The sequence below is a fragment of the Dromiciops gliroides genome, chromosome 3, assembly GCF_019393635.1.
Source record: "Dromiciops gliroides isolate mDroGli1 chromosome 3, mDroGli1.pri, whole genome shotgun sequence".
NCBI lineage: Eukaryota > Metazoa > Chordata > Mammalia > Microbiotheria > Microbiotheriidae > Dromiciops > Dromiciops gliroides.
Window position 1 is genome coordinate 653,645,044 of NC_057863.1, and position 25,659 is coordinate 653,670,702.

Here is a 25,659-nt window from a genome sequence, read left to right on the forward strand (position 1 = left end):
GCGGCTTTTCGCCCCGTTTTTCAGATGAGGAGGCTGATGGTCATGGTGATTTCAGTGACTCCGCACAGAGTGACAAGGTCAAGGATGTAGGCACTAGGAGAAATTTGGGGGGTTTCCAAACAGAAACACACCCCAAACAGGGAAGTGGAGGGAGACAGAGGATTGTGATTGGTGGAGGAAGCTAGCCGTCTGATTGGCGGGAGTGCAGCGAGCACTCTGATTGGCCGTGGTGAGGCCGCTCCGCGATCCCTCTGCCGGCCCTGGTCTAGTGCTAAGAAGGAGTTTGAGCCCAATGGTGGTGCGCGGTCGGGAAGACCAGAGCAATCTGGAGCTCTGGGGGGAGCTCTATCGCGGGAACCTGTGGGAAATGACGGCAGAAGGTGGGGTTGAGAAGGCACCCTGAGAATTCTGGGAGAAGTTGGAACAGGATGGGGGAGGAGGAGGAGGAGGAAACGGGCGAGGGTGTACGCGTGCGCAGGTGTGCAAGGATTACGTCTTCCAAACCACCTGGGGTCTGGAGCAAGTAAGTTGCTGCACGTTCCTGCTGTGCTGCCCATAGTTCTGCATGATACCCTCCTGGAGGCCCGCACTTGGCATCGCTGGCGGGGCTGGGGGCTGGGGGGGGCTTTCTCTGTTACCGCAGATGGGGTGGACGGAGAGGGACAGGGAGGTCAGTGGCTGGAGGCATGGAGGAAGGGCGGGTGTGACCAGGAGGATGGGGGAGGGGGTATGACAGCCCTGTTAGTTGAAAGAGAAAGATGGGTAGGTGGCAGAGGCAGGAGGGGGTGAGCCAGGCTGGGAGGAATGCAGCAGTCTCACTGGAAGGGGCAGGTTTGGTGGTTCAAGAAGGCGTGACCACCCTCTAGATGGGGATTCAGAGAGGAGTCTTGAGCTGCAAGTTCTTCCCATTGCTTCTCCAGCCCAGTATAAATCCTTGTTGTTGTCGTGGTCATCTTCGTCAACATTTATATAACATTCTATATAAACTATTTGAAAATATTTGGAAAATAGTACTACCAAATCCCTTCTGTGACTCAAACATGGTTCTGATACCTAAGCCAGAAAAAGTAAAAGCTCTAGATAAAGAAAACAATGGGCTAACTTCCTTAATTGATATCGATTTTTTAAAAATTGTTTACAAAATACTAGCGAAGAGACTTCAGCAGTATATCACAAAGATTATACCCTATGGCCATGTTGGGTTTGAACCAGGAATCCTGGGCTGCTTCAATATTAGGAAAACTATAAGCATAATTGACCATATCAATAACCAAAACAACAAACATCATATTATATTAACACATTCAGAATAAGCTTGTGACAAATACAGCACACATTTCTATTAAAAAAAATACCCACTGGAAAACATAGGAACAAATGGACCTTTTCTTAAAATTATAAGTGGTATCTACCTAATGAAGCAGGTAGGTGATACAGTGGATAGAGCACTAGGCTTATGTAATGATTGGAATGATGCCACCTACTGGAGACTTGCTGTGGGAAAACTCCACCATGAGGAAAATGCCTCAGAGGCATTGTGGCTTTTCCTTGGGTTTGCTCATGGGTGCTGTCTATCAAGGCTACCAGCCAATCAACTTGAGGAGCCTCCTATTTTCTGGGAGGAGACAGGAAGGAGGAGAGGGAGCCTGCGCAGAGAGCTCTTGTGTTTTTTTGGGTTCCTGACTTGGTGGTGGTGGCGGCAGAGGACTTCACAGGAAATTTGAGGAAAGATAGGAATGCCAGGCTGTTGGAATTCTGTTCTCAATCTTTTTCTTTCTATTTTCCAATAAACCCTTAAAAACCTAAACTCGTTTTATCAGTGATTTTAGTCAGTTTCCCCCAAAACTGGGGGAACAGATTAGAATCCACATTTAGAATCTTAAATTACACACTTAGATTCAGGAAGACTCATCTTCTTGAATTCAAATTGGACCTCAGACAGTTTACTAGCAGTGTGACCCTGGGCAAGTCACTTAGCCCTCTTTGCCTCAGTTTCCTCATCTGTAAAAATGATCTGGAGAAGGAAATGGCAAAAGGAAACTAGTATCTTTGCCAAGAAAAAACCCAAGTGGGGTCAAAAAGAGTCAGACACAACTGAACCAACTCAGCAACAACAAAAATCTACCTAAATGGCAGGCAGCTAGGTAGTATTAGTGGATAGAGCACTGGGCCTGGAATCAGGAAGACCTGAGCTCATATCCAGACTTAGATACCTATGAGCTGAGTGAGCCTAGGCACAACTTCACCCTTTTTGCCTCAGTTTCCTCATCTGTAAAATGGGGATACTATAGAAGGAAATGGCAAACCACTCAAGTATCCTTGCCAAGAAAATCCCATGGATAAGTCCATGGGGTCACAAAGACTCAGACATGACTGAACAACAAAATCTACCTAAAACCAAGAGCAAATATTATGTGAGATTTAAAATAGGATATTAGATCATAAATCTCCCCTACTTAACCTTTCCCTTAATTTATCTCCCAGACTAGTAAATGGAAGAAGCTTTTGGTTTCTAGATAGACCTTTTATTGTTATGGTAGTCACAAGGTAATGTTGATTAGAAGGATAGGAAAGTAGAAACACAATACAAATCGTCTTAAGTCTAAGCTTAGTCTATATTCCTTATAAAAACTCACCCAGGGGGGCAGCTAGGTGGCGCAGTGGATAAAGCACCGGCCCTGAATTCAGGAGTACCTGAGTTCAAATCCGGCCTCAGACACTTAACACTTACTAGCTGTGTGACCCTGGGCAAGTCACTTAACCCCAATTGCCTCACTAAAAAAAACAACAACAACAAAAAAAACAACTCACCCAAACCAAAAGGCCACCTTTGGAGAGAGAGAGACTGTGCAGTGCAGTCAGGAGACCAGCAGAGCAGGAAAAAGCTCCAATTCCGTTCTCTCCTTGTCTTTTAAGCTCACACCTGGGAAGTCCAGTGTGTAGCAGGCAGTCTGACATGCGCAGCAGGCGCACTGGCGTGTGTAGCTCATGCCATTGGTCTCCTCCCCAAAAGGGTGGTCCTTCAAAAACTGGCGTCTTTCAGTTATCCTAACTGACTGTTAAAAACCTTTCATATTTTTTTACCACAATTATCTGTAATGGGAATAACCTAGAAGCCTTTCCAGTGTGATGAGGGCTGAATCAAAGATGTCCATTATCATCATTAATGGTGTGATGTTTAAAATCTAAATTGTGGTCGCCTTAAATCAGAAGCTTCAGCACCAGTCTAGCCTAGAGTTCCAGCCTGGTTGGGTTCTTCCTGAAGTCCTCCTCCACGAGCCTGCTTTAATCAGGAACCCACTAGCAAGCTGTTTGTGGAAGCTTTTTATAGATCTGGAACAGAGGCAGTTCTTACACACTGCTTCAAGGTGATTGGTGGCACCATCCAAATCCATTGGCTTTGAAGGTGTTCTCAAGTTGAGTTCACAGTCTAGTTTCTGAGAACAATACCTTCTTAAGGTGTGATTATAATCCAATTAACTTGAAGTAGGCTTAATTAGCAGTCAATCACTCTCACTTGATTCAATCAGTATAGATTAATCTCCAGGTGGGTCTTTCAGCATCTGCTAAATCTCATTATTTCATCCCATTCCCCCCTTTGTTTCTTCTAGGAAGAGGTGTTCCTAGATGAAACAGTAAAAAAATAATTAAGTCTTTGTAAGTCTTTTCTCAGTTCTCTTGTCTTCTTGCAGTGGTAAGATGTCATCAGGAGGAAGCTGGATTCTGGTCTGGAAAGCTGGATTCTTCTTCTTTAACTGTTTGAATTGCTGGATTTTTTACTAAACCTTAGCATAGCGTTGTCAATGATCAAATTTAGTACATTCCATTACATTCCCTCCTTTATATAATAGAGGGTTGAGGTAGTTATGCAATCTATAACACTTCTTACCACCATGTGTCTGGATCAAAGCCAAATTTAATAATGTGTTCATGACACCTGAAAATGTTATGGAAAGGTTATCATACCACATCTCATGGTTTTGAGACATCCAGTAATTGTTCTAGGCCACAGGTGGATGGATTCTGACTATGCCATCAGACTTAGTGAAAGAAAAAGAAAACTTTTAGAAGGGAGAGAGGAAGAAACTGGACTGTGTCCAGCAATTGTGGTCTATATAGTTGCCATCATAAGCAAACCATAGACTTACATGTACCTGTCTCTCCTCCTGTTGTACATATATTCTCTACAGGGCCTATATCAAACTCATTGTAAGAGCAGTTAGCCTCTGAGATGATAAGTTTCCATAATTCATAAATCTCATATTAATTTCACCAAAGACAGTATGATGGTAAAAATGCATGTTATGCTGCATAACTGATGATATACTTGTAATATATATAATAATTCCAAACCATACCCACAATATACATAGTCACAATGACATGTAAATGATATATGAATGTAAATGACTGATAATATTAGACATTATTACATAATCTTCTTTTAGCAAGTAAACACATTATCTTATACATGAATTCTCTATCTAGTATGACAGTAACAGATACTTAAAGTGATAAACAATTTATCAAAAAGAAATAAGACTCAATATTCAATATATCCATTGATAAATCAAGCAATAGGTTTTAAACATAATACCATAAACAGACTCATTAAACTCATGGTTCAAAAACAAACAAACAAACAAAATTTACCTGCAGAAGGAAAAGCTTGTTAAGGTTAAAGTATTTAAGCAGTCAGAATTTGGGGTATGCCACATTGTTTTATCTATGTTCCATTCCTCCCCTTCGTCTTGTCAATCCTGTGCCCCCCTTTGAGGGAGTCCATGGTTACCCTGATTCTGGTTCTGTCCTTCTGTTCCTCCCTGATAGGGTCTACGGTTATTCTGATACTGTCTCTTTGTATCCCCCTGAAAAGATTTATATCCATTTTGATTCTGCCTGTAATAAGGCCTATAATTACTCCGGTTGTTTCCTTTCTGATAAAAGTTTCCAAAATTATTTCGATTTCCCCCAAAGAATTCCTCAAGGCTCTCAGTCATTGTCCTTTTAAGGTCTTGTTTTCTAGTTCTACATTCCCTCAAGAAGCGTCCTTGTTTTTTGCAGTACTCGCAAAATTTAGGGGGTTGATAGCGATTTTCAATTTTCCAGTTTTGCTGCCTTCTTATTTCCTGTACCGGAGCTAAAATGTCCTGTCTGTTCCTTTCTTCTCTCTCATTTCCTTCGTAAATATATGTTGCTATTTCTTTAAGTCTGTCAGGACTCAAACTATTCCACCCAGGACATTGCTTTTTAAAATATTTCCGAATTTCTGGTAAGGACTGGTTTACAAAATGAGAGCAGATAATATGGGCGTCTCTACTGTCTAATGGGTCTAGTCTAGCATATTGCCTGGCATACTTACACAGCCTGTCATAAAATCTGCTAGGTCTCTCATCAGGTCCCTGAACTGTATCTATAAATTTTTGCCAGTTATCAGTCTTTCTAATACAGGATTCCATTGCCTTCAGCAATGTTTCCCTTGTATCTTTCAACATATCAAAATGTTTAGGGTTATTGGGGTCCCAGTCAGGGTCTTGAATAGGCCACCCAATATCAACCTTTCCCGTGGCTTCCAGGCTGTTTGCTGCAGCTACTATATCTGCTCTTTCCCCTGGGGACAATATTGTTTCCATAAGGTCAGTAACATCATTCCAAGTGGGCTGATATGCTCTAAAAATTGCTCTAAACTGCCTGATAACTGCTGTGGGATCTTCATCAAATTTAGGAGTGCTTTGTCCCCATAAAGTCAAATCCTTGGGTGTAAAAGGTGTGTATTGTCTGAGCTTACGTATAGTACCTTTTTGACCATGGGTGAGGATCTCTTGAAGGGGAAAAATTCTTACTTTCTCTGTCTCCTCTACAGGGGAATCATTTCTTTCTTTCTTTCTTTCTTTCTTTGGCATGGAGGAAGTAGAGGGCATGGGAATAAGAGTTGGGTCATTTGGAATTTCAATCTGAACGGTCTTGCATTCAATCTCGGGTTTGGAGGTTTGGGAGGCCATGTCTACAAGCTTAGGCTTGTCAATTTGGGGTCTGGATTTTCTTCGTCTTATATTTTTAGTATGATAATTTTCGCTTGCTCTGGCCCAGATTTTCCAATAACGTAAATATTCAGGTGGACATCTACTTAGGGTTCTTTGCAAATGCTTCAATGTTTTGGGATCAAATGACCCATATTTGGGCCATTCTTCCTGTAATTCCTCATGCCACATAAAACACAGTCTGATAAGCCCTCCTCTGGTCATGGTTCTATTTAGTCTAAGTTTTCCCTCATTCCAATCCATAAGTAGCTTTCATAATGGGGAATCCCAGGGAATCATCTTTATTCTAATATTATCTAGGGCATGCCAAATTCTCCATACCGCACCACAAAGCCCCACAAAACCAAAAAGAGTAATAAAAATATATTCAAATTCAAACTGGCCAACATCTCTGATTAGTGAAGGTAAAGCTAGAAAAGGGGTACTTTAGGATGTTTAAAAGATCCATTTGAAATTTAAAACAGCCTATACTTGGCAGTACTTTCCAATTTAAAGGGACAGGAGAGGGGAAATCTTGCCCAATCAGAAGATCAGAAGATGAACATTCGGTTTTCCTCTTCGTAGTCAGCCAAACTGTGATGTTTAAAATCTAAATTGTGGTCGCCTTAAATCAGAAGCTTCAGCTCCAGTCTAGTCTAGAGTTCCAGCCTGGTTGGCTTCTTCCTGAAGTTCTCCACGAGCCTGCTTTAATCAGGAACTCCCTCGCAAGCTGTTTGTGGGAGCTTTTTTATAGATCTAGAACAGAGGCGGTCCTTACACACTGCTTCAAGGTGATTGGTTGGCGTCATCCAAATCCATTGTCTTTGAAGGTATTCTCAAGTTGAGTTCACAGTCTAGTTTCTGAGAACAATACCTTCTTAAGGGATAGCCAGGTGTGATTACAATCCAATTAACTTGAAGTAGGCTTAATTAGCAGTCAATCACTCTCACTGGATTCAATCAGTATAGATTAGTCTCCAGGTGGGTCTTTCAGTATCTGCTAAATCCCATTATTTCGTCACAATGGATTAGAAATTCTAACTAGCAATAATACAAGAAAAAAAATTGAAGGAATAAAAATAGGCAACAAGGAAACAAAACTATCACTTTTGGCAGCCGATATGATATACTTGAAGAACCTTGGAGAATCAACAACAACCAAAAAAAACCAAACTAGTTAAAACAATTAACATCAGCTACTTGCAGGATATAAAATAAACCCAAATAAATGATTAATTTATTATTGCTAGTTAGAATTTCTAAATTTTACTAACAAAACAGGAAGAAGACAGATAAATTCCATTTAAAATAACTGCAGGCAGTATAAAATATTTGAGAGTCTACTTGCTAAAGTACACACAGGGACCATATGAACAGAATCAAAACATTTCAGACAAAAATGATGTATCTAAATAATTGGAGAAATATTAATAGCTCATAGGTAGGCTGAGCCAATAAATTTATCTTTTTTTAAAAATTTTACTAAATTTATTATTTAGTGCCATACCAATGAAGCTACCAAAGAATTATTTTATAGGGTTAGGAAAAAAAAATAACAAAATTCATCTGGAGGAACATGAGGTCAAGAACATCAAGGGAATTAATGAAAAGATGTGAAGGAAGGCAGAATTGCAGTACCAAATCTCAAACTATACTACAAAAAGTAATCCTCAAAACAATAGATACCAGATAAGAAATGGAGTGGTTGATCAGTGAAATAGGTTAGGTATACAATATGTAGAAGTAAATAATCACAGTGTTTAATAAACTCAAAGATCTAAGCTTTGGGGCCAAAAACTCACTATTTGATAAAAACTGCTAGGAAAACTAGAAAGCTTTCTGGCAGAAACTGGGCATATACCAGCATCTCATAGTGCATATCAAGAAAAGTGCAAAACAGGCACATGATTTAGAAATGAGGGTAATATTAGCAAATTACAGGAATGTGGAAAAAATTACCAGTCATAACTGTGGATGATGGAAGAGTTTATGATCAGACAAAAGATAGAGAGCATCACAGGAGGCAAAAATGGATAATTTTTATTAAATTAAAATGTTTTTGTGCAAGTAAAACCAATAAAGCCAAAATTGGAAGAAAAACAGGAAACTGAGCAAAAAGTTTTACAAGTTTCTCTAATAAAGGTCTCATTTCTCAAATGATCCAAATTTATAAAAATAAGAGCCATTTCCCAATTGATAAGTGGTCAAAGGATATGAACAGTTTTCAGAAGAAATGGAACCTATCCATAATCATAAGAAAAATACTCTAAATCACTAATAATTTGAGAAATGCAAATTAAAACATTTCTGAGGTGCCATTTCACACCTATCAGATTGGGTAACAACAGAAAAGGAAAATGACAAATGCTAGGGGATATGTGGAAAAATAAACTCTTGGTGGAGCTGTGAACTGGTCCACACATTCTTGAGAATAATTTAGAACTATGCCCAAAGGGCTATAAAACAGTTTATCCCCTTTAACCCTACATACCATTCCTATGTCAGTATCCCAAATAGATCAAAGAAAAAGGAAAAGGATTCACATACAAAACTATTTACAGCAACTCTAGTGGCAAAGAATTGGACTTTGAGAGGATGTCTATCAATAGGGGAATGGCTGAACATGTTATGGTATATGATTGTGATGAATTATTATTATGCTATCAGAAATGAAGAATGGGTTCAGAAAAATCTGGGAAGATTTGTAAGAATTAATGGAGGGGGCAGCTAGATGGCGCAGTGGTTAAGGCACCGGCCTTGGATTCAGGAGTGCCTGAGTTCAAATCCGACTTCAGACACTTAACACTTACTAGCTGTGTGACCCTGGGCAAGTCACTTAACCCCCATTGCCCCGCAAAAAAAAAAAAAAAAAAAAAAAAAGAATTAATGGAAATTGGAGCAGCTAGATGGCTCAGTGGATAAAGCAGTGGATAAAGTGGAGTCAGGAGTACCTGAGTTCAAATCTGGCCTCAGACACTTAACACTTACTAGCTGTGTGACCCTGGGCAAGTCACTTAACCCCAATTGCCTCACCAAAAAAAAAAAAAAGAATTAATGGAAATTGAAGTGAGCAGAACTAGAAGAATATCGTATACACAAACAACAATGTTGCAGTAATCAACTGTGAAAGACTTAGCTACTCTGCTCAACACATTGATCCAATACAATTCCAAAGGACTCCTAATGACAAATGCCTCCAGAAAAAGAATTGATGAACTGAGTTATGATTGAAGCATACTTTTTTTTCCACTTTATTTTTTATGCTTTTTTAAAAAACAACATGGTTTAATTGGAAGTACTTTTTGCCTGACTTCAGTGAGAAATGATTACTAATAACCAATAATTTTGAAGGAAATTCAAAGCTCTCCCCTTCTTCAAAAGTCCTGACAGTCCAGGTTTTCTTGAATCTCAATCACTGATAATGAGATTGTACTGATTCTCCTAGATCTTGGTTAGACCCCAACAAACCTTGCTAGGAATTTAATCTAAGGTGTGTTCTACTCAAGCTTCAGTGGAGACAGATTCTTTTGTCTAGATATCCAAGGCTGGGGATGGTCTCAATAGAGATAATTTCTCTGTTCAGGGATTACTCAGCCCCCTACTCCCTCCCCGCCCCCCCCCCATTGGAAAGGGTACACTTTATTTGAATTGATAGCCTAAAGCTATGGGGGTGATCTAGTATAGAGATACTCAACCCTTCCTTTTAATATAGCCCACCTCCAGTTATGTTAACCAATTAGATTCAATTACTGTCTGATGAACCACCTACTATTTTGAAGGGTATATGAACTGTGAGTCCACTGCCATGATTGTATTTGGTCTGAGAGAGATAACCAAATGACTGTCTATTTATTGATAAACTTATTCATAAGATGCCCTGATTAATAAGAATGGGTATCATATTTCTTTATGAGTGGGTAAGGGAGGCATGAAGGGAAGGAGAGAATTTGGAACTGAAAATAAAAATTAAAAAACATTTTTAAAAAGGGGCAGCTAGGTGGCACAGTGGATAAAGCACCGGCCCTGGATTCAGGAGGACCTGAGTTCAAATCCAGCCTCAGACACTTTACACTTACTAGCTGTGTGACCCTAGGCATGTCACTTAACCCCAATTGCCTCACAAAAAAAAAAAAAAGAAAAATTAAAAAAAGAAACTCCCCAGCCCATTTACAGATCATTTTCCAGTTTGCAAAGCCCTTTACAAATATTATCTCATTTCTCATTTGGTTATAGATAATCTCATAACATCAGGGATAGAGTATAAAGGGAAAAGGGATATTTATTTCCATAGATTTTTAAGATTTGCTAATAACAATCCTGTGAGGTAAGTAATTCAATTATTACCACCCCCATTTTACAGATGAGGAAACTGCAGCTCAAAAATGAAGGTGGATTGACTTACCCAAGGTCAAGCAACTACTGAATGTTAGCATCAGGATTCTAACCCAGTACTCTCCTGCTGTAAGTCCAACACCGTCTCCACATTACAAAAGAGAAAATGAAGAAAGTAGGATGGAAGCTTTTTCATTTTTTTCTTGTTTGTAAATTGCTTTGGAAGAGATAGCTTGGGGTGACAGGATTTGTTGGCACAGAGCTGAAGTGACTGGCAAAAGCAACTGGGCTTTTTATTGGTGTTTTTGCTTAGGAATCTGGGGATTCCAACATTATGAAATCTGGGTCTTTTAAAAAGGACTTTACTACATATGTCCCTCAGCTGCTATCTCACCTACAAGGCTTGATCTTGATGCACTGGGATATGGACCATCTTTAATATGCAAAGCAAATGGATATTTTACCTATTTCACATGTGAAAACTTGACATTCACTTGGAAACCATAAATGACTACAGTTTCTGTTAAGAGGAAAAAATATTTCTAGGAATTAGTGATTTTCTTGATTCTTTTTAATGCTAATAAAAACATTATATTAAATATAATGTACATATTTAATGGAAGCTTTAAAAACTTTCAGTTTGTTACTCAATGAATTTGTGCAATGCAAACCAAGTCTTCAATTCAGGGCCTTGTTTCCCTTTCCCCAGCTTTTCACACATGTTTGTCATTGGGCAGATTTGGAATCTTCCTGCATTACAATGAGAAGCTGGGGTTTAAAGGTTTTTATGCTTCTCAGTTCCTGCATTTGATTGTGAATGTCTATATCATATATAACTGAACCAGTTCCAAGAGATCTTTTTATAGCTTGCTCAAGAAGAGGATTGCCTGGTGCTCAGTTTGTAGGTCATTTGTATGTCTAAGAAGTCACCACAGTTCCTCCAAGATGGTTGAGGTTTCTGGGTCCATCCTTCTAATTTTCATGTTTCTTTATTTTGATCCCCTTGGTAGTGCACAAATACCCATTTTAGAAATGCTAACTCCCTATTAGGGATAGGTTTTAATTTTTCATTGAAAGCCTTAACCAGAGAGATGCTGCCTCTGAAGAAAATGATGTTTATATATCCAGACCCCAAAATTCCTACTCTCTATGAACAAGATAGAATCTTGGGAGTGGATGTCCCCTGGAATCAAGAAACCAACCAAGGAGAACAGGAGTCTGACCTTGAGGCTTCTCGACAGCGCTTCAGGTTTTTTCGGTACCCAGAAGGGGCTGGACCTCTTGAGGCCCTGAGCCAACTTCAAGCACTGTGTCATCAATGGCTCAGGCCAGAAATTCATACAAAGGAGCAAATCCTAGAGCTGCTGGTACTGGAACAATTCCTGAATATCCTGCCTGGGGAAATCAGGGCTTGGGTGAAATCACAAAATCCAAAGAAGACTGAGGAGGTGGTGGCATTGGTAGAGGATCTGGCCCACATGCTAGAGGAAGGAGGTGAGACTTAACAATCCAATGGGCTGAGTAGGGGAACAAAATAAGCATCCTAGAATGGCTCTTCCAGAGAGAACAAGATGCTGCCCAGTGTGGGCAATGAATATTGATGTTTAAGATTTATGGCAAGTAAGGCTTTCTGTAGGTGGTGGGATTTTAACTGGGACTTGAAGGAAAATGGGGGAGCCAGGAGGCAGAATTGGTAAAGAGAGGATTCTAGGCATGGAAAGTAGCCAGTGAAAATGCCCAGCCAGGAGATAAGAGTGTCTTGAGAAGTAGCAAGGAGGCCAGTGTCACTGGATCAGAGCATAGGGGTGTTGTTGATTTGGGTCGGGGGGAGAATAAAGTGTAAGAAAGCTAGAAAGGAAGGGGCAGGGGCATATTTTGAAGGACTTCGAACATGAAAAAGAGGATTTTCTATTTGATCTTGGATGTGATAGGGAGCTACTGGAGTTTATCAAATGTAGGGGTGGGAGGAGGTGACATGGTCAGACCTGTGCTTTGGAAAGATCATTTGGTAGATGTATGGAGGATGGACTTCAGTGGAAGATGAGAGCCTGAACCAGGTTGGTGGAAGTGTTAAGAGAGAAGGGAATGTAGGCAAGAGATATTATGGAGGTAAAATAGGCCTTGGCAACAAATTACATATGAGCTATGATGGCGTCAGGAGTCAGGGTGACTAGAAGAATTGTGTTACCCTCAATACTAATAGGAAAATTAGCAAAAGAGGAGGTTTTTTTTTTGGGGGGGGGGATGAGTTCTTTTTGGACATGCTGAATTTAAGATGTCCATGGGACATTCAGTTGAGATATCTGGTTAGCAGTTGAAGATGCAAGATTGGAGGTCAGCGGAGAAGTTAGGGTTGGATAAGTAGATATGAGTCAGCATAAAAATGGTTGAGTCCATGAGAGCTGATGAGATTCCCCAAGTGAAATAGTATAGAGGAAAAAGAAAAGGAGGCTGCAGAGGGGCCTAGAATGAGGATTGAGAAAGGGACATTTGTTTGGTCATATCCAACTTTTCATAACCCCGTTTGGGGTTTATTTGACTAAGATGGTGGGGTGGTTTGCCATTTCCTTCTCCAGCTCATTTTATAGATGAGAAAATTGAAGCAAACAGGGTTAAGTGATTTGCCCAGGGTTACAAAGGTAGTAGATATATGAGTCCAGATTTGAACTCAGGTCCTCCTGACTCCAGACCTGGTTCTCTATCCATTGTGCCACATAGTTACCCAGAAAAAGACATGGGATTTGTCAATTAAGAGATGACTATTAGTAACTTTGGTGAGAGCAGTTTTGGTTGAATGACAGGTCAGAAGTCAGAGTAAAGAGAGTAATAGGAATGGAAATGGAGGTATTTTTTGCAAGTGGTCTTCACAAGAAGTTTAGCCACAAAAAAGGAGCAGTGATATAGGGAGGTACCTAGGAGAATTAGATGGATCAAGTAAGAGATTTACTGAGGATATGGGAGACATGGGTATATTTGTGGGCAGTAGAGAAACAACCATTTCACAGAGATAGATTGAAAATAAGTGAAAGAAGGGGCAGCTAGGTGGCGCAGTGGATAGAGCACCAGCCTTGGATTCAGGAGGACCCGAGTTCAAATCCAGCCTCAGACATTTAACACTTACTAGCTATGTGACCCTGGGCAAGTCACTTAACCCCAATTGCCTCACCAAAAAAAAAAAAAAAGAAAAGAAAAGAAAAGAAAAAAAAGAAAAGAAAAGAAGCGAAAGAGTGGGGATGATAGAGGGAGGAGCCATAATGGAGAAGGATCACTTGTGTTGGTAGAAGAGTTTGCTTTGTCAGGGAGAAGGGTTATATTTTCAGGTGAGATGGGTAGAGGATAAGATAGTGGCAGAAGACATCTGGGTGATATGAAATGAAGAGAGAAGAGGGAGCTTCCAGAAAATGGCATTTTTTCCAGTAAAATATGAGGCAAGGTTCTCCTGAGAGGGTGAAGGTTGAGGTGGTCTAAAGAAAGTTTGAGGAGGATGAAAAGGTTCAAAAAAGCCACTATGCTAAGTGGGAATTGTGAGTTAATTAGGAAGATGTAAAAATGAAGTCTCAGTTGAGATGATGTAGCATAAATTTGTAGTAATGGGGTGGTGGAGGGGAACAGTTCATCACAGAGTAATGAGTTTAGGTAGACTTTCATTGTCCATATATGTTTGGTCTCAGGGTAGAGTCCTCTTGTTGTCTTCAGCAGTTCAAGGAAAGTGACAGGTGTTGGAGCTGAAAGAATGGTGTTACTCCCCTTCCCCTAAGGAAGGAGACATTTAGGGGGAAGAAAGGGTGGTTGTAAGAGAATTCTGATCGACATTTTCCTTCCCAGTTCTGCCTTCTGAGGCCTCTGCCCTTGTCCAGGAGGGGATCCCTGAGGAGAGACATGCTTCTATGTTCCTGACAAGCAGGGCCCAGGTGAGTTGGAATTTTTGTATCCTTTAAATGCCGGACCAGTTCTTAGCACTGATAACATTATCTTGTGGAATGGATTGCCCCAGTGTAACCTCCTTTAGAGACCTGCTCTCTTGTTGCCTGTCACTTCAATGACTAACCCCATCTTCCTGGAAGATGTGCTGTATGTGGAATGGTCTCCACTTGATGAATGTCTCTCCCTTTATTATCTCCCTCAACTTTACCCAACATTCATGCATTCACTCAGCAGCTCCTTCTGGCTTAATCAGTGATATTGTATTGTGCAAGGTACTATGAAATTTGTGAAAGTAGCACTGAGAGAATCTTTGCATCCTTTGAGCTGCCCATCATTGGAAGAGATATCTGAAGTGGAGACTGAGCCAATGTGGAATAATTCATGTGAAACCTTCTTTTTTTAAAGGGCACCAGGAAATCTATGAGTAAGAGCCAAACTGAGCTACAGGCAATAAATTCTGTAGAAGAGAGATCAATTTAGGATAGAATGGGTAGGGAAGGGTTCATGAAACATGAAAGATAATTAGCTGGAGGATATCAGTGGGGTGGGAGGGGATAGAAGGAAAGTTCAGAGTTGAGAGAAAACACTGGCAAAAAAAAGTGCAAACAGTAGCCTGGGAAGATCAGATAGTTTATGTTAAGAAATCATGTTACACTTGATTGGAATAAGATTGTAAGAAGCTTTCAGTGCCAACGAAAGGAATTTGGATTGTTTGATTCTTGTCTTTATTTCCCCAGCAATGGGAGATATTGCTAAGAGGTGAGGCCCTCTTATATGGAAAAACTTGCAACAGATATCTGAAAGTGGAATAGGCTGTCTTGGGAAGTAATGGGTTTCCCATTATTGGAGATCTTCAATCAAAGGCTGGAGGACCACTTGTCAGGTATACAAAGGTGGGGCTCATTCAGGCATGGCTAGATTAAATTCACTCTTAGGGCTCTTCCAACTCTAGGAGTCTGAGATCTAAAGTCTGATCTCTTTCTTTGTAAAATCTTCCATTTTTATTCTGCCTCAGGTTGCCCTCTGCCTTCTTTGAATTCCTACATTTGCAAACTTTGATGGATCTGGGATCTCATTGATATGAGTGTTCCCTCCTGTGTTACACATCACACCCCAGCCACACCTCATTCCCCACAGCTCTTATCCAGGTCCTTATAGAAATCTTCCCCAGAAGGTCTACCCAATGTGCAGAATGCCTTCCTCTAGATCCCTTGACATTTGGTAGATGCCAGTGGAGTGTGTGGTCTGTCCTTTGGCTAGCCCTTGCTCTTGATACATGAAAGACCAACCTCCTTTTCCAGTCATAGATCTCTTTTATCATCCTTTGCACTTGGTAGTACATTGCTATCCACCTGGTACCTCTCCATTGCTTTGTAGGTGACACAGAACTAATTCTTTTGTGATTTTTTATGATTCACAGCCATATAGTATCACCTCAAGACCAATAATGTTATAAAGATGTCACTTCATTTCAGGAGAACATTGGTTCATGAGAATCACTACCCAGTTTCCCCAGTGCAAGCCATCCTTACTTCTTCCTCATTCTATTTCAGGCCCTATTCATTATCCATCTACAATGTCTATCCAAGACATATATACTGAAGGAACAGTTTTCTTGTGAGATTATGGATCTGGAGATTAGGAAGTTCTGTAGTACTCAGGGGTTTAATACAATCAATACAACATCATCCATAAAGAGGGTACCTGGAGTACCTCACCATCTCTTAGGAAACCCTTTTTGCATCTTTAGTCAACACTGGATGTTCTGCGCCAGTTGAACACTTCTTTGGCAAATGTATATCTTTTTATAGATTAAGTGATGTTAATAGCCAGAGGTCAGAGGAATAAAGTTATCCCTTTTATCTTTTACAGGATTTCATATGGTTTTGATGTAGGCATTATTGATGCCTGTTAGAGGAGACTGACATTTTGTTCTACTGAATGAAATGCATTATTGTTGTCAACCAACAAGAAACAAAGTGGGGATCTTGTATTCTTTGCACTTTTTGGACACTTGCACAACTATAAAGATGTGGTCTGTTACAGAGTCTAGAATGTAATCTATAAATTATGGAAGCTTACCTGTTACCATCTCATATCTTTAACTATGGCCTTGATACATCCAATGATTATTATCATAAATATGTATTTTGCAGAAGACATATAAGTCAGTAATTAGTTAATTTGTAAATGCAATTTTGTTGACCATTTTTGTTTTTATGTCACCTCCATTTGCCATTGTGTTATCCCTTCCCCACTTCCTTCCTGAGGGCTGTCTCTTATAATACCTTCTTTTAAAAATTAAGAGGGGTGACTAGGTGGCACAGTGGATAAAGCACCGGCCCTGGAGTCAGGAGTACCTGAGTTCAAATCCGGCCTCAGACACTTAACACTTACTAGCTGTGTGACCCTGGGCAAGTCACTTAACCCCAATTGCCTCACTTAAAAAAAAAGAAGAAAAAAGAATAGTTATTAAGTGCTTACTATATTTCTTGTGCTGTCCTAAGCTCTAAGGATATAAAAAGGTGAAAAACTGGTCCCTGCTCTTAAAGAGCTCATATTCTGATAAGGTAGACAAACTACTCTAGACCTACAAGGTAAATTTAGTATAAACCATTGTTGGAGCAAATGGAAGCTACAAAGCATCTTTGTGGTGGTTTGTTGGCTCATTCTCATCATAAGCACTGAGATTCTGAAAGAAGATTCAAGGGCCTATGAAATGACATTTCTTTTTATCTTTGAATGTGTGATTGATAAATCAACATCAAAAGCTCTTTTATCTTCTTCTCAAAGGATATTTGATGAGTTATCATTCCATTTAGCTACAACTTTTTTTGTCTTTTGGTTTCATTTATATTAAGAATTCAAAAATGACATTTATTTTCTCCAGTAGAATGTCCCATATTTGGTCACAAGACAAGAACTTCACATTTGGGTGCCAACAGTTAATGTTTGAAATACTCTTAACAACTGTGATTCTTAATACTCTTTCCCCAATTTGTTGAAGCATGAGTAGCCATGTAAACTAAGATCCATTTGGTATTTTGCTTTGGGTCCTGGGTTTCCTACAAAGTTCCTGGATATTGGGGAAAAGCCTGTCTATACTTAACCAAAATTTCTTCCTTCTACCATAGTTATTGTCTGATTCTAGGATTATAAGGCAAACCATTCCAATATCTTTGCCAAGAAGCCTCCATAAAAATGGGATCACAGTCAGAACTAACTAAATGACTTAACAACAAGGATTCTACTCCAAGCCTTTCCAGTTTAGTAAAACCTGCAAGAACTCCTAGGCTCCTACATAGACCTTGAAAAGCCAGAAAGTCCTCCTTGATACCAAAAAAAAAAAAAAGAAAGAAAGAAAGAAAGAAAAAAGCCCCAAAAAATTCAGAGTAGGACTTTGGTACTGATAAGTGATAGGCCTAGCCCCTAAGGAGGAAAAACTGGATGAGATAAAGCTCTAGAATGGATGGCTGAGAAGACTTATGTAGAAAGTCTAGGATTAAGCCAGTCTGGTAGCTGAGTTAGGTTGAGAGCTGTAACTATACAGGAGAACAGAAATAGAATTAGTCAACAAGCATTTGTTAAGTGCTTTGTGGTTGACACTGGAAATGCAAGACAAATGAAACAGATCCTACCCTCAAGGGAGACATGGAAGTATATACAAGATAAAGTATGAAGTAATTTGCAAAGTGAGGTTTTAGCTTCTGAGAGAATCAGGGTGAGCCTCCTCTAGAAGGTTGTATTTGAACTGATCTTTGAAGGAAAGTAGGAATTCTAAAGAGATGAAGATGAGGGAGAGCAATCCAGACATTCAGGATAGTCATTGCAAAAGCAATGGGATAGGCATGCGAGTATTATAGGTGGAGAAAAGCCAGCAGGGCAATTTGTTTGCACTCCAGAGTGTCAAAAAATGGTTAGCTAAAATGTACAGGTGAGTTATCTCTTTGGGGGCAAGTAAGCACCCTGTAAAGATTTCTTTCATTCTTGGCAATCAAAAGTGAATTATTGGGCACTTCCAGGTGATGTGAGCAACAAAATGGCGGATGAGACATTTTCTCCAATCCTCATGGCCTCTCAGAACCTTCCAAAACAGGAATTTGCACCAAAGATAAAACAACTTCATTTGTTTCCATGGTCTAGAACACCTAGAATCCAAAATAAGGTTAAAAAAAAAATCTCCCCAAACATAGGAACTGATGTTCACTTAGCACTCTTCCCACCTCCCACACTATAGGCAGTGAGAATGCACTAACAGACTCATGGACACAAAACGGGCTTATATCAAAACTTACCCCTGCACTCCATTTCCCCTCTCCTTCCCATTGCTGTGGAGAACCTGATTATAGACTGTGGAAGTTTACTTGGGTTTTGGCAGTCAAGTTGCTCAGAGATCTTCAGGAACAAAAGCCTGCCAAGGACTATGAACCAGAAGCAGAGGTGCTAGGGAAAGCAAGCTGTGAGCACACCAGTGCCAGGCCAGAGACCTGAGGAACAGGGGGAATGGAACAGGTTACCAGAATGAGACATGTGTGAGGGACCTGTGCAACATTCCACCAAAACTGAGGGAAAGAGTACAGCATTCAGCTGGGACTAGTTTTAACTACCCATAAGTCACTTGGTGATTCATAAAATTCCAATAGTAAGTGGAAGTTGAGACTCTTTGAGATCCAGCCCCTGAAGAAACCACAATCAGAGGGGAAGGATTCAGAAAGTGACTAATAAGGAAAATAAGGTGGGGGAGGAAGACTGAAGTTGCCAAAGATTTTAGGAAGAAAACCTTGATCATGAACAGATAAATCAACAGGAAAAACAGTAACAATAGAAGGAAATATGGCCTCCAGATCTAGTCAACAAATTCAGATATCTATGAATAGACTGCAAAAAAAGAAAGAAATAATGATCCAACACTTGAGATAAAGTTCAAAGAGGAATCTGTGGGGCAGCTAGGTGGCGCAGTGGATAAAGCACCAGCCCTGGATTCAGGAGTACCTGAGTTCAAATCTGGCCTCAGACACTTACTAGCTGTGTGACCCTGGGCAAGTCACTTAACCCCCAATACCCTGCAAAAAAACAAAACAAAACAAAAAAAACCCAAAGAGGAATCTGTGGAATTGAAGAACAACAAACCAGTACATGCTGTTCCTAAGTGGTTTAAAAGAGAAATGAAAATTTTGAGTGTAGAATTTTGTTCTGCAGAACAAAAGTCAGGAGGATAACAGAAAAACATGAATCTGCAACTGCAAGTCTCACCAAAAAATAGGTAGGAAACATGAATACACAGAACTAAAGGAAAACCTAAGAGAAGAGAAGCAAACAACAGGAACATTAAAAGAAAATATGCTATGTAAGCAAAATGTACTGAACTGGAAGACAGTATGTTCAGAGACAACCTATGGATCATAGCTCTCCCAAGAAAATATGGCAGGACCAAAAAAAAATCCTTAACATGATTATGAAAGAAATAATCGAAGAGAACTGTCTAGAACTTCACATAGAAAATGAAATTCCAATTCAAAGAATCCACAGATTGCCTCCAGAAAAAGAAAAAGCCCAAGGCTGCAAACTTCAAGACAGTGGTTAAATTTAACAGTTCAATTCTGAAACAAATTCTGCAAGCCATCAGGAGAAGACCTTTAAATATAAAAGAAAGGATATTCAGATAATTCAAGACTATTCCACAACCACCGGAAAAGGAAGAGAGACTGGAAGAATAAATTCTTAGAGCATTGGAGCTCAGGATGCAGCCCAATGTGACCTCTTCTGCAAATATGAGTCTACCCATTCAGGATGAAAGGTGGACATTCCATAATAAAGAAGAGTTTGAAACTTCTTAGGAAAAAAGTGAGATTATTTGCTTTTTTTACACCACCAAACAACAGAAATGCAGCAGGAGTGAATAAATGCTGTAAACAAGGACAATAATAACAACAGAATGACAATGGAGAGACCAGTAAAAGACTTCTTTCTAAGTGAATAAGGAGACAAGAGTAAAGGTAGGAATCTGGTAGAGGCAACAGTGAAGAGATGGATGATAGTATTATGTTTTTTGTTTTGTTTTGGTGAGGCAATTAGGGTTAAGTGACTTGCCCAGGGTCACACAGCTAGCAAGTGTCAAGTGTCTGAGGCTGGATTTGAACTCAGGTCCTCCTGACTCCAGAGCTGGTGCTCTATCCACTGCACCACCTAACTGCCCTGATGGCAGTATTATGAACAGAACCTGGCAACTCCCTGCCTGCAAGTGAATTCTGCTTTTGTAGGACTACATTACAAATACATAACATGAGAGGATACATAAAAGGAAGGAAGGGAAGTAGCGGGATAGAGAGGAGTGAGTGATGCACCAGGCTTAAATTGAAGGCTAGCAATGAGGGTAAAAGATGATCACTTTGATCTCAGGAAGAGAAGATCCTACAAGGAAGTGAGTGAGGAGGAGAGGGGAAAGATTGAAAAGGAAGGGAAAAGGAAGGAGACCCTACTTGGGAGGTATGAGGAGATCCCACTGATGAATGTCTCTATGAGGGAAGAGAAATAAGTGGTCAAGGGAGATGAGGACTTTACACTGAGTAAGGTCTAGTGTATTTGGTGCTTGAAAAGTCTGCATGTGGTGGGGGTGAAGGGAAGGAGTTGGAACCTCCTCTGGGGGCATCTGACTCCCATATATTCAAAATATTTATACCAGCACTTTTTGTGATCACTAAGAATTAGAAACAAAGCAGAAGCCCATCAATCGAACATGGCTAAACAAATTATTGTATAGGAATGTAATATGCTATAAGAAATGATGTGTGTGATAAATACAGAGAAGTATAGAAAAATCTACATGAACTGGTGCTGACTAAAGTCAGCAAAGTAAAAAAAAGCACTACACAGTAACTACAACAATGTAAGTGGACAGAACAATGGCATATCATAAAATCAAAAGTAAATGTAAGAAAAATCATAAAGATCAAGTAACTGGGACTCAAATGAAGTGAAAAAAGAAGACACCCTCAACTTACTTCTTGGAGGTGGGAGGTTCACAGGTATTAGATTGCACATGTTTTGGGACTTTTTCAATGTTTTGATTAGTTGTACTTCCCCCACCCACCCCCCCCCCCGCGTTTATCAAAAAAATACTGTTTGTCATATGGGTTGGCTCTCTAGGAGAGAAAGGAGGAATCCGTGGGATACTATGATGAAGGGAAAACCACAAAAAATGAAAACTTATTTAAACAAAAAATGAATTATTTTTGTAAACAAGGAGATACTTGTTGAAGGGAGATATTGGAAACCTAAAACTTTTCATACAGTGTTAGATTTGGATTAGGAATACCTACTTTGAAATCTTGTTTCTGATAATAAGAAAGTCACAAATCTCTCTCTGCCTCAATTTCCTGAACTTGTACCTCATAATGCTATTATGAGATCAAATAAGATAATATAAAGTTCTTTACAAACCTTGCTATATGTGTTATTATTATTGTTGATTTTACTAATGAAGTACTATACATATTTTCTTCTTTTTTTCCTTTTTTTAATACATATTTTCAAAGTAGCATGGCATAGTGGAGAATAAGCTAGTCTCAAAATCCTAAAGCCCTGGGTTCAAGTCCTACCTCTAAAACATACTGACTGAATGACCATGGACAAGTCCCTTAACTTCTCAGTGCTCTGGGCAGCTCTGTTAAGAGCTCTTAAGTTTCAGAGATGGTGCTGACCAGAATTCCCAATAGTATTGTAATTAAATCCACTTCCTATCCCCTATATCAGGGTTTCTTAAACTTTTTCCACTGGCAACCCCTTTTTGCCTGAGACATTTTTATGCAATCCCAGATATATAGGCAGATAAAATAGGTATATATAACCTTTTACTGTTGCCAATTTTTTGTGACACCCCCCACATTCAATTATGTGACCCCATATGGGGTCACAACCCACAGTTTAAGAAGCTTTGCCCTATATAAATGTTAGCTTTCTTATGAAAAGATTCTGGACAAGAGTATTTCATATTTATTAGTAATGGAAGGTACTTATTTTATTATATTTGTTAATATGAATGTATGGATCACCTGGATTTGATGGAGGTGACTTATTATCCAAGGGAATTTTATGAAACCCTGGATTAATAGGAACAAAATGTCCTTCAACTGAACTCCAAACTGAACCCAGATAGCTAGCAGATAAAAGACCCTACCTGGTGACTTCTTTTCCCTAAGGATAGCAAGTTCCTATATTATGGGGACATCTGAGCATCCTCATCCTTGCCAAACCCTTTTTTGGAATCCTGTAATCTTATGATGCTTCTGTGTTTCCTCCATATTTGTTATTACTGAAATTGTTATACTGCTTTTGCTTCTGGGTCGATTTTTATATCATACTATTGAAACTGACAACGCCCTATAACCAGTGGACAAAAAAATATCATATGGGGGCAGCTAGGTGGTGCAGTGGATAAAGCACCGGCCCTGGATTCAGGAGGACTTGAGTTCAGATCCGGCCTCAGACACTTGACACTTACTAGCTGTGTGACCCTGGGCAAGTCACTTAATCCTCCTTGCCCCACCAAAACAAAACATTCCCCCTCAAAAAACAACAACATATACCCTCAGAAAGAGGGAGTTCCCAAGCCCTTTTGGAAGGGTCTCCATATGATCATGTTCTTTCTTCTTGGGACAAAATAAAGTGGTATTATGTTTTTCCTGTCTGTCTCTGATCTGGGTTATCCCGTAGGAGATATTATGTTGTCTGATCTGAGTTTTGTTCTGTGGGAGACATGTCTCTCTTTATTATTATTAATTTTTGTAGGAGATAATTATAAAATTTATTTCTCTGATCTGTTTATTAATTTTTTAGGAGCTAGGCAGATTGAACTATATTTTAATTTTCAACATATTCTTCTAAAAAGGGCTTATGATGTAGTGGAAAGAGCTCTGAACTTTTTGTCTGGATACTTGGGTTCAAGTCCCTACTCTCAGACTAGCTGAGTGACCCTGGACAAGTCCCTAAACCTCTTTTTTTTTTTTATGAGGCAGTTGGGATTAAGTGACTTGCCCAAGGTCACACAGCTATTAAGTGTCAAGTGTCTGAGGCCGGATTTGAACTCAGGTCCTCCTCACTCCAGGGCTGGTGCTCTATCCACTGCTCCACCTAGCTGCCCCTTCCCTAAACCTCTTAATACTTTGGGGTACTCTGTAGCATTAGAAATTGCAGAACAGTAGCAGATCACTCTGTCTGAGGTAGTTTCCTACCCTAATGAATTCACAGGTCCACACAACAGCAACAACAAATACTTGTGGTGTCTCCCTCACTGAGTTAAACATGAAGAAAACAATTTGCAACCCTCAAAGCACTGTATACCTGTGAGTCTTTATTGTTGAAGCTCTTTGAAAATGAATATTCAGAGGGATGGGAGGGAGGTTGAAAACTATCTCTACATATAACTGGAAAATAATAAAATACTTTTATAGAAAAAGAAGAAAATGAATATTCAGAATAGGATTTCTGATGCTAAGATTGTATAACCCAGTATGAGATGTATATTTTCTGTGGTTTGGAGGCCTAAATCTCATTCAGGTAGATGTTTGAAGGGAAGTTTTATTAATAAATCAGAACTATATACATGTCATGAAATGCCCACATGACTGAGAACCCTCTGAAAGAACCCTTAAAATGGAGCACTGCTTTGTGTATATGCTGTAATCCTCTCTTTCCTTGCAATGACCAAATAAAGGATGATGAGTAGTCTGGAACCTGTTTGGTATTTCAGGAAGCAGTGACATTCCAGGATGTGACTGTAGACTTTTCCTGGGAAGAATGGGGGCAACTGGACCCAGCTCAGTGGAATATGTACAGGGATGTGATGTTGGAGAACTATCAGAACCTGATCTCTCTGGGTAAGTGGAGCTTCCCCCATAACTCAAAATCTGTTCTTTGTATTGTCTTTGCATCTTCATTTGCTGGAGGCTGTGAGGTATCTAAAGTGCTCAGCTGAATTCTGGCTTGAGGTACAGGGAAAGAATATTCTTTATACCTCTGGTACCAAGAGGCAAGATGTCTGTGCTCTCTAATCCCATGAGGAAAGTCCTGATGTGGATCCTTCTTGATTATCTTCTCCATGTTCTGAGTATTCTTCCTCAATATTCCAGTGCCTTAAGGTATAAAAATTTCTCACATAGAGAGGCAGTATGGAACTTTGGAAAGAATGTGAAACTTTGATTCAGATGATCTGGATTCAAATCTCATCTCTCCAACTGAATAATTTTGTAACATGAGCAAGTCACTTGGCTTCTGAGTCTTGATTTCTTCATCTACAAAATGTGAATAATTATATTATCTCTAGAGCTCTCAGGGATTTTTGTCATGTACAAATGAGATATTTTAAAAGTGCTTTATAAATGATAAAGTCTTAAATAAATAGAAGTTGGTGTATTATTATCATTATTTATTACTATTAATATCATTATTATTACTTCTGCCCCCAATCTACTTTGTGATCATCTCCATACACACTTCCATAGTTCAGAGTGGCTTTCCAAGGTACTCAGTACCAGCCCTTTGGCCAGGAGATCTTGATGATTTTTTAAATTAAATTAACTTTTTTTGTTGTTGTTTTGTTGAGGCAATTGGGGTTAAGTGACTTGCCCAGGGTCACACAGCTAGTAAGTGTCAAGTGTCTGAGGCCATATTTGAACTCAGGTCCTTCTGAATCCAGTGCCAGTGCTCTATCCACTGCACCACCTAGCTGCCCCATTCTTGATGATTTTTTTGATGAGATGGACCCCTTTGGCAATTCAATGAAACTTATGGACTCTTTCCCAGAATAATGCCTTAAAATACAGAAGGCATTCCTCTACCTCAGGCGAAGAGCTTCTGCCTTAGACCTGCACAGCTCACATGAACTTGCCAATGGAATGGACTGAGATGGCTCTGTATTTCTGTCTCATCGTGTGCCCCTTTCTTCCTGCATGAGCAGGGCTTCCTGTTTCCAAACCAGACCTGATCTCCCAACTGGAACAAGAGGAAGCACCATGGGCTCTGAAGAGAGAAGCTGCCAAAAGTTCCTATCAAGGTGAGTGAGAACTGGGCAGGTGGAAGTCTGTGTAAGCAGCAGCTCAGCAGATCTGTCACAGATGAAGCCCCTTAGAAATGGCGAAGAAGGAGCCTTCCTCCCAGCAGCCTGGGAATTGAGCCAAAGCCCACAAGAGTTGTCTCTTTAACCATTCTTGAGGATTACATTTTCCTTAGATGTTTCCCTGCCTCACCCTTCTGAGCATTCAGTGAGTGCAGGAGGATGGGGAGATATATGTGTAGCCACTGCTTCAGGCCCGGAGGAGAAATGTTTCAAAGCATGAAATTGGTTTACTATCCTTGAGGATGTTTAAATGTGGTTGGAAAGAAAAGG

At 39.8% G+C, this 25,659-nt stretch overlaps 1 protein-coding gene across 1 annotated transcript in view; it reads left to right on the forward strand.

Annotated features, from left to right (window-relative positions):
• The first annotated feature begins 266 nt into the window (after nt 1-266).
• Nucleotides 267-25,659, forward strand: part of LOC122746904 (zinc finger protein 287-like) — a 30,884-nt gene continuing 5,491 nt past the window's right edge. Inside the window, exons 1-5 of the mRNA XM_043992989.1 lie at nt 267-523; nt 10,381-11,846; nt 14,178-14,263; nt 24,025-24,151; nt 25,231-25,326. Coding sequence (XP_043848924.1) covers nt 11,444-11,846; nt 14,178-14,263; nt 24,025-24,151; nt 25,231-25,326 — 712 coding nt within the window. The 5' untranslated portion in view covers nt 267-523; nt 10,381-11,443. The remainder of the gene's footprint in view (nt 524-10,380; nt 11,847-14,177; nt 14,264-24,024; nt 24,152-25,230; nt 25,327-25,659) is intronic.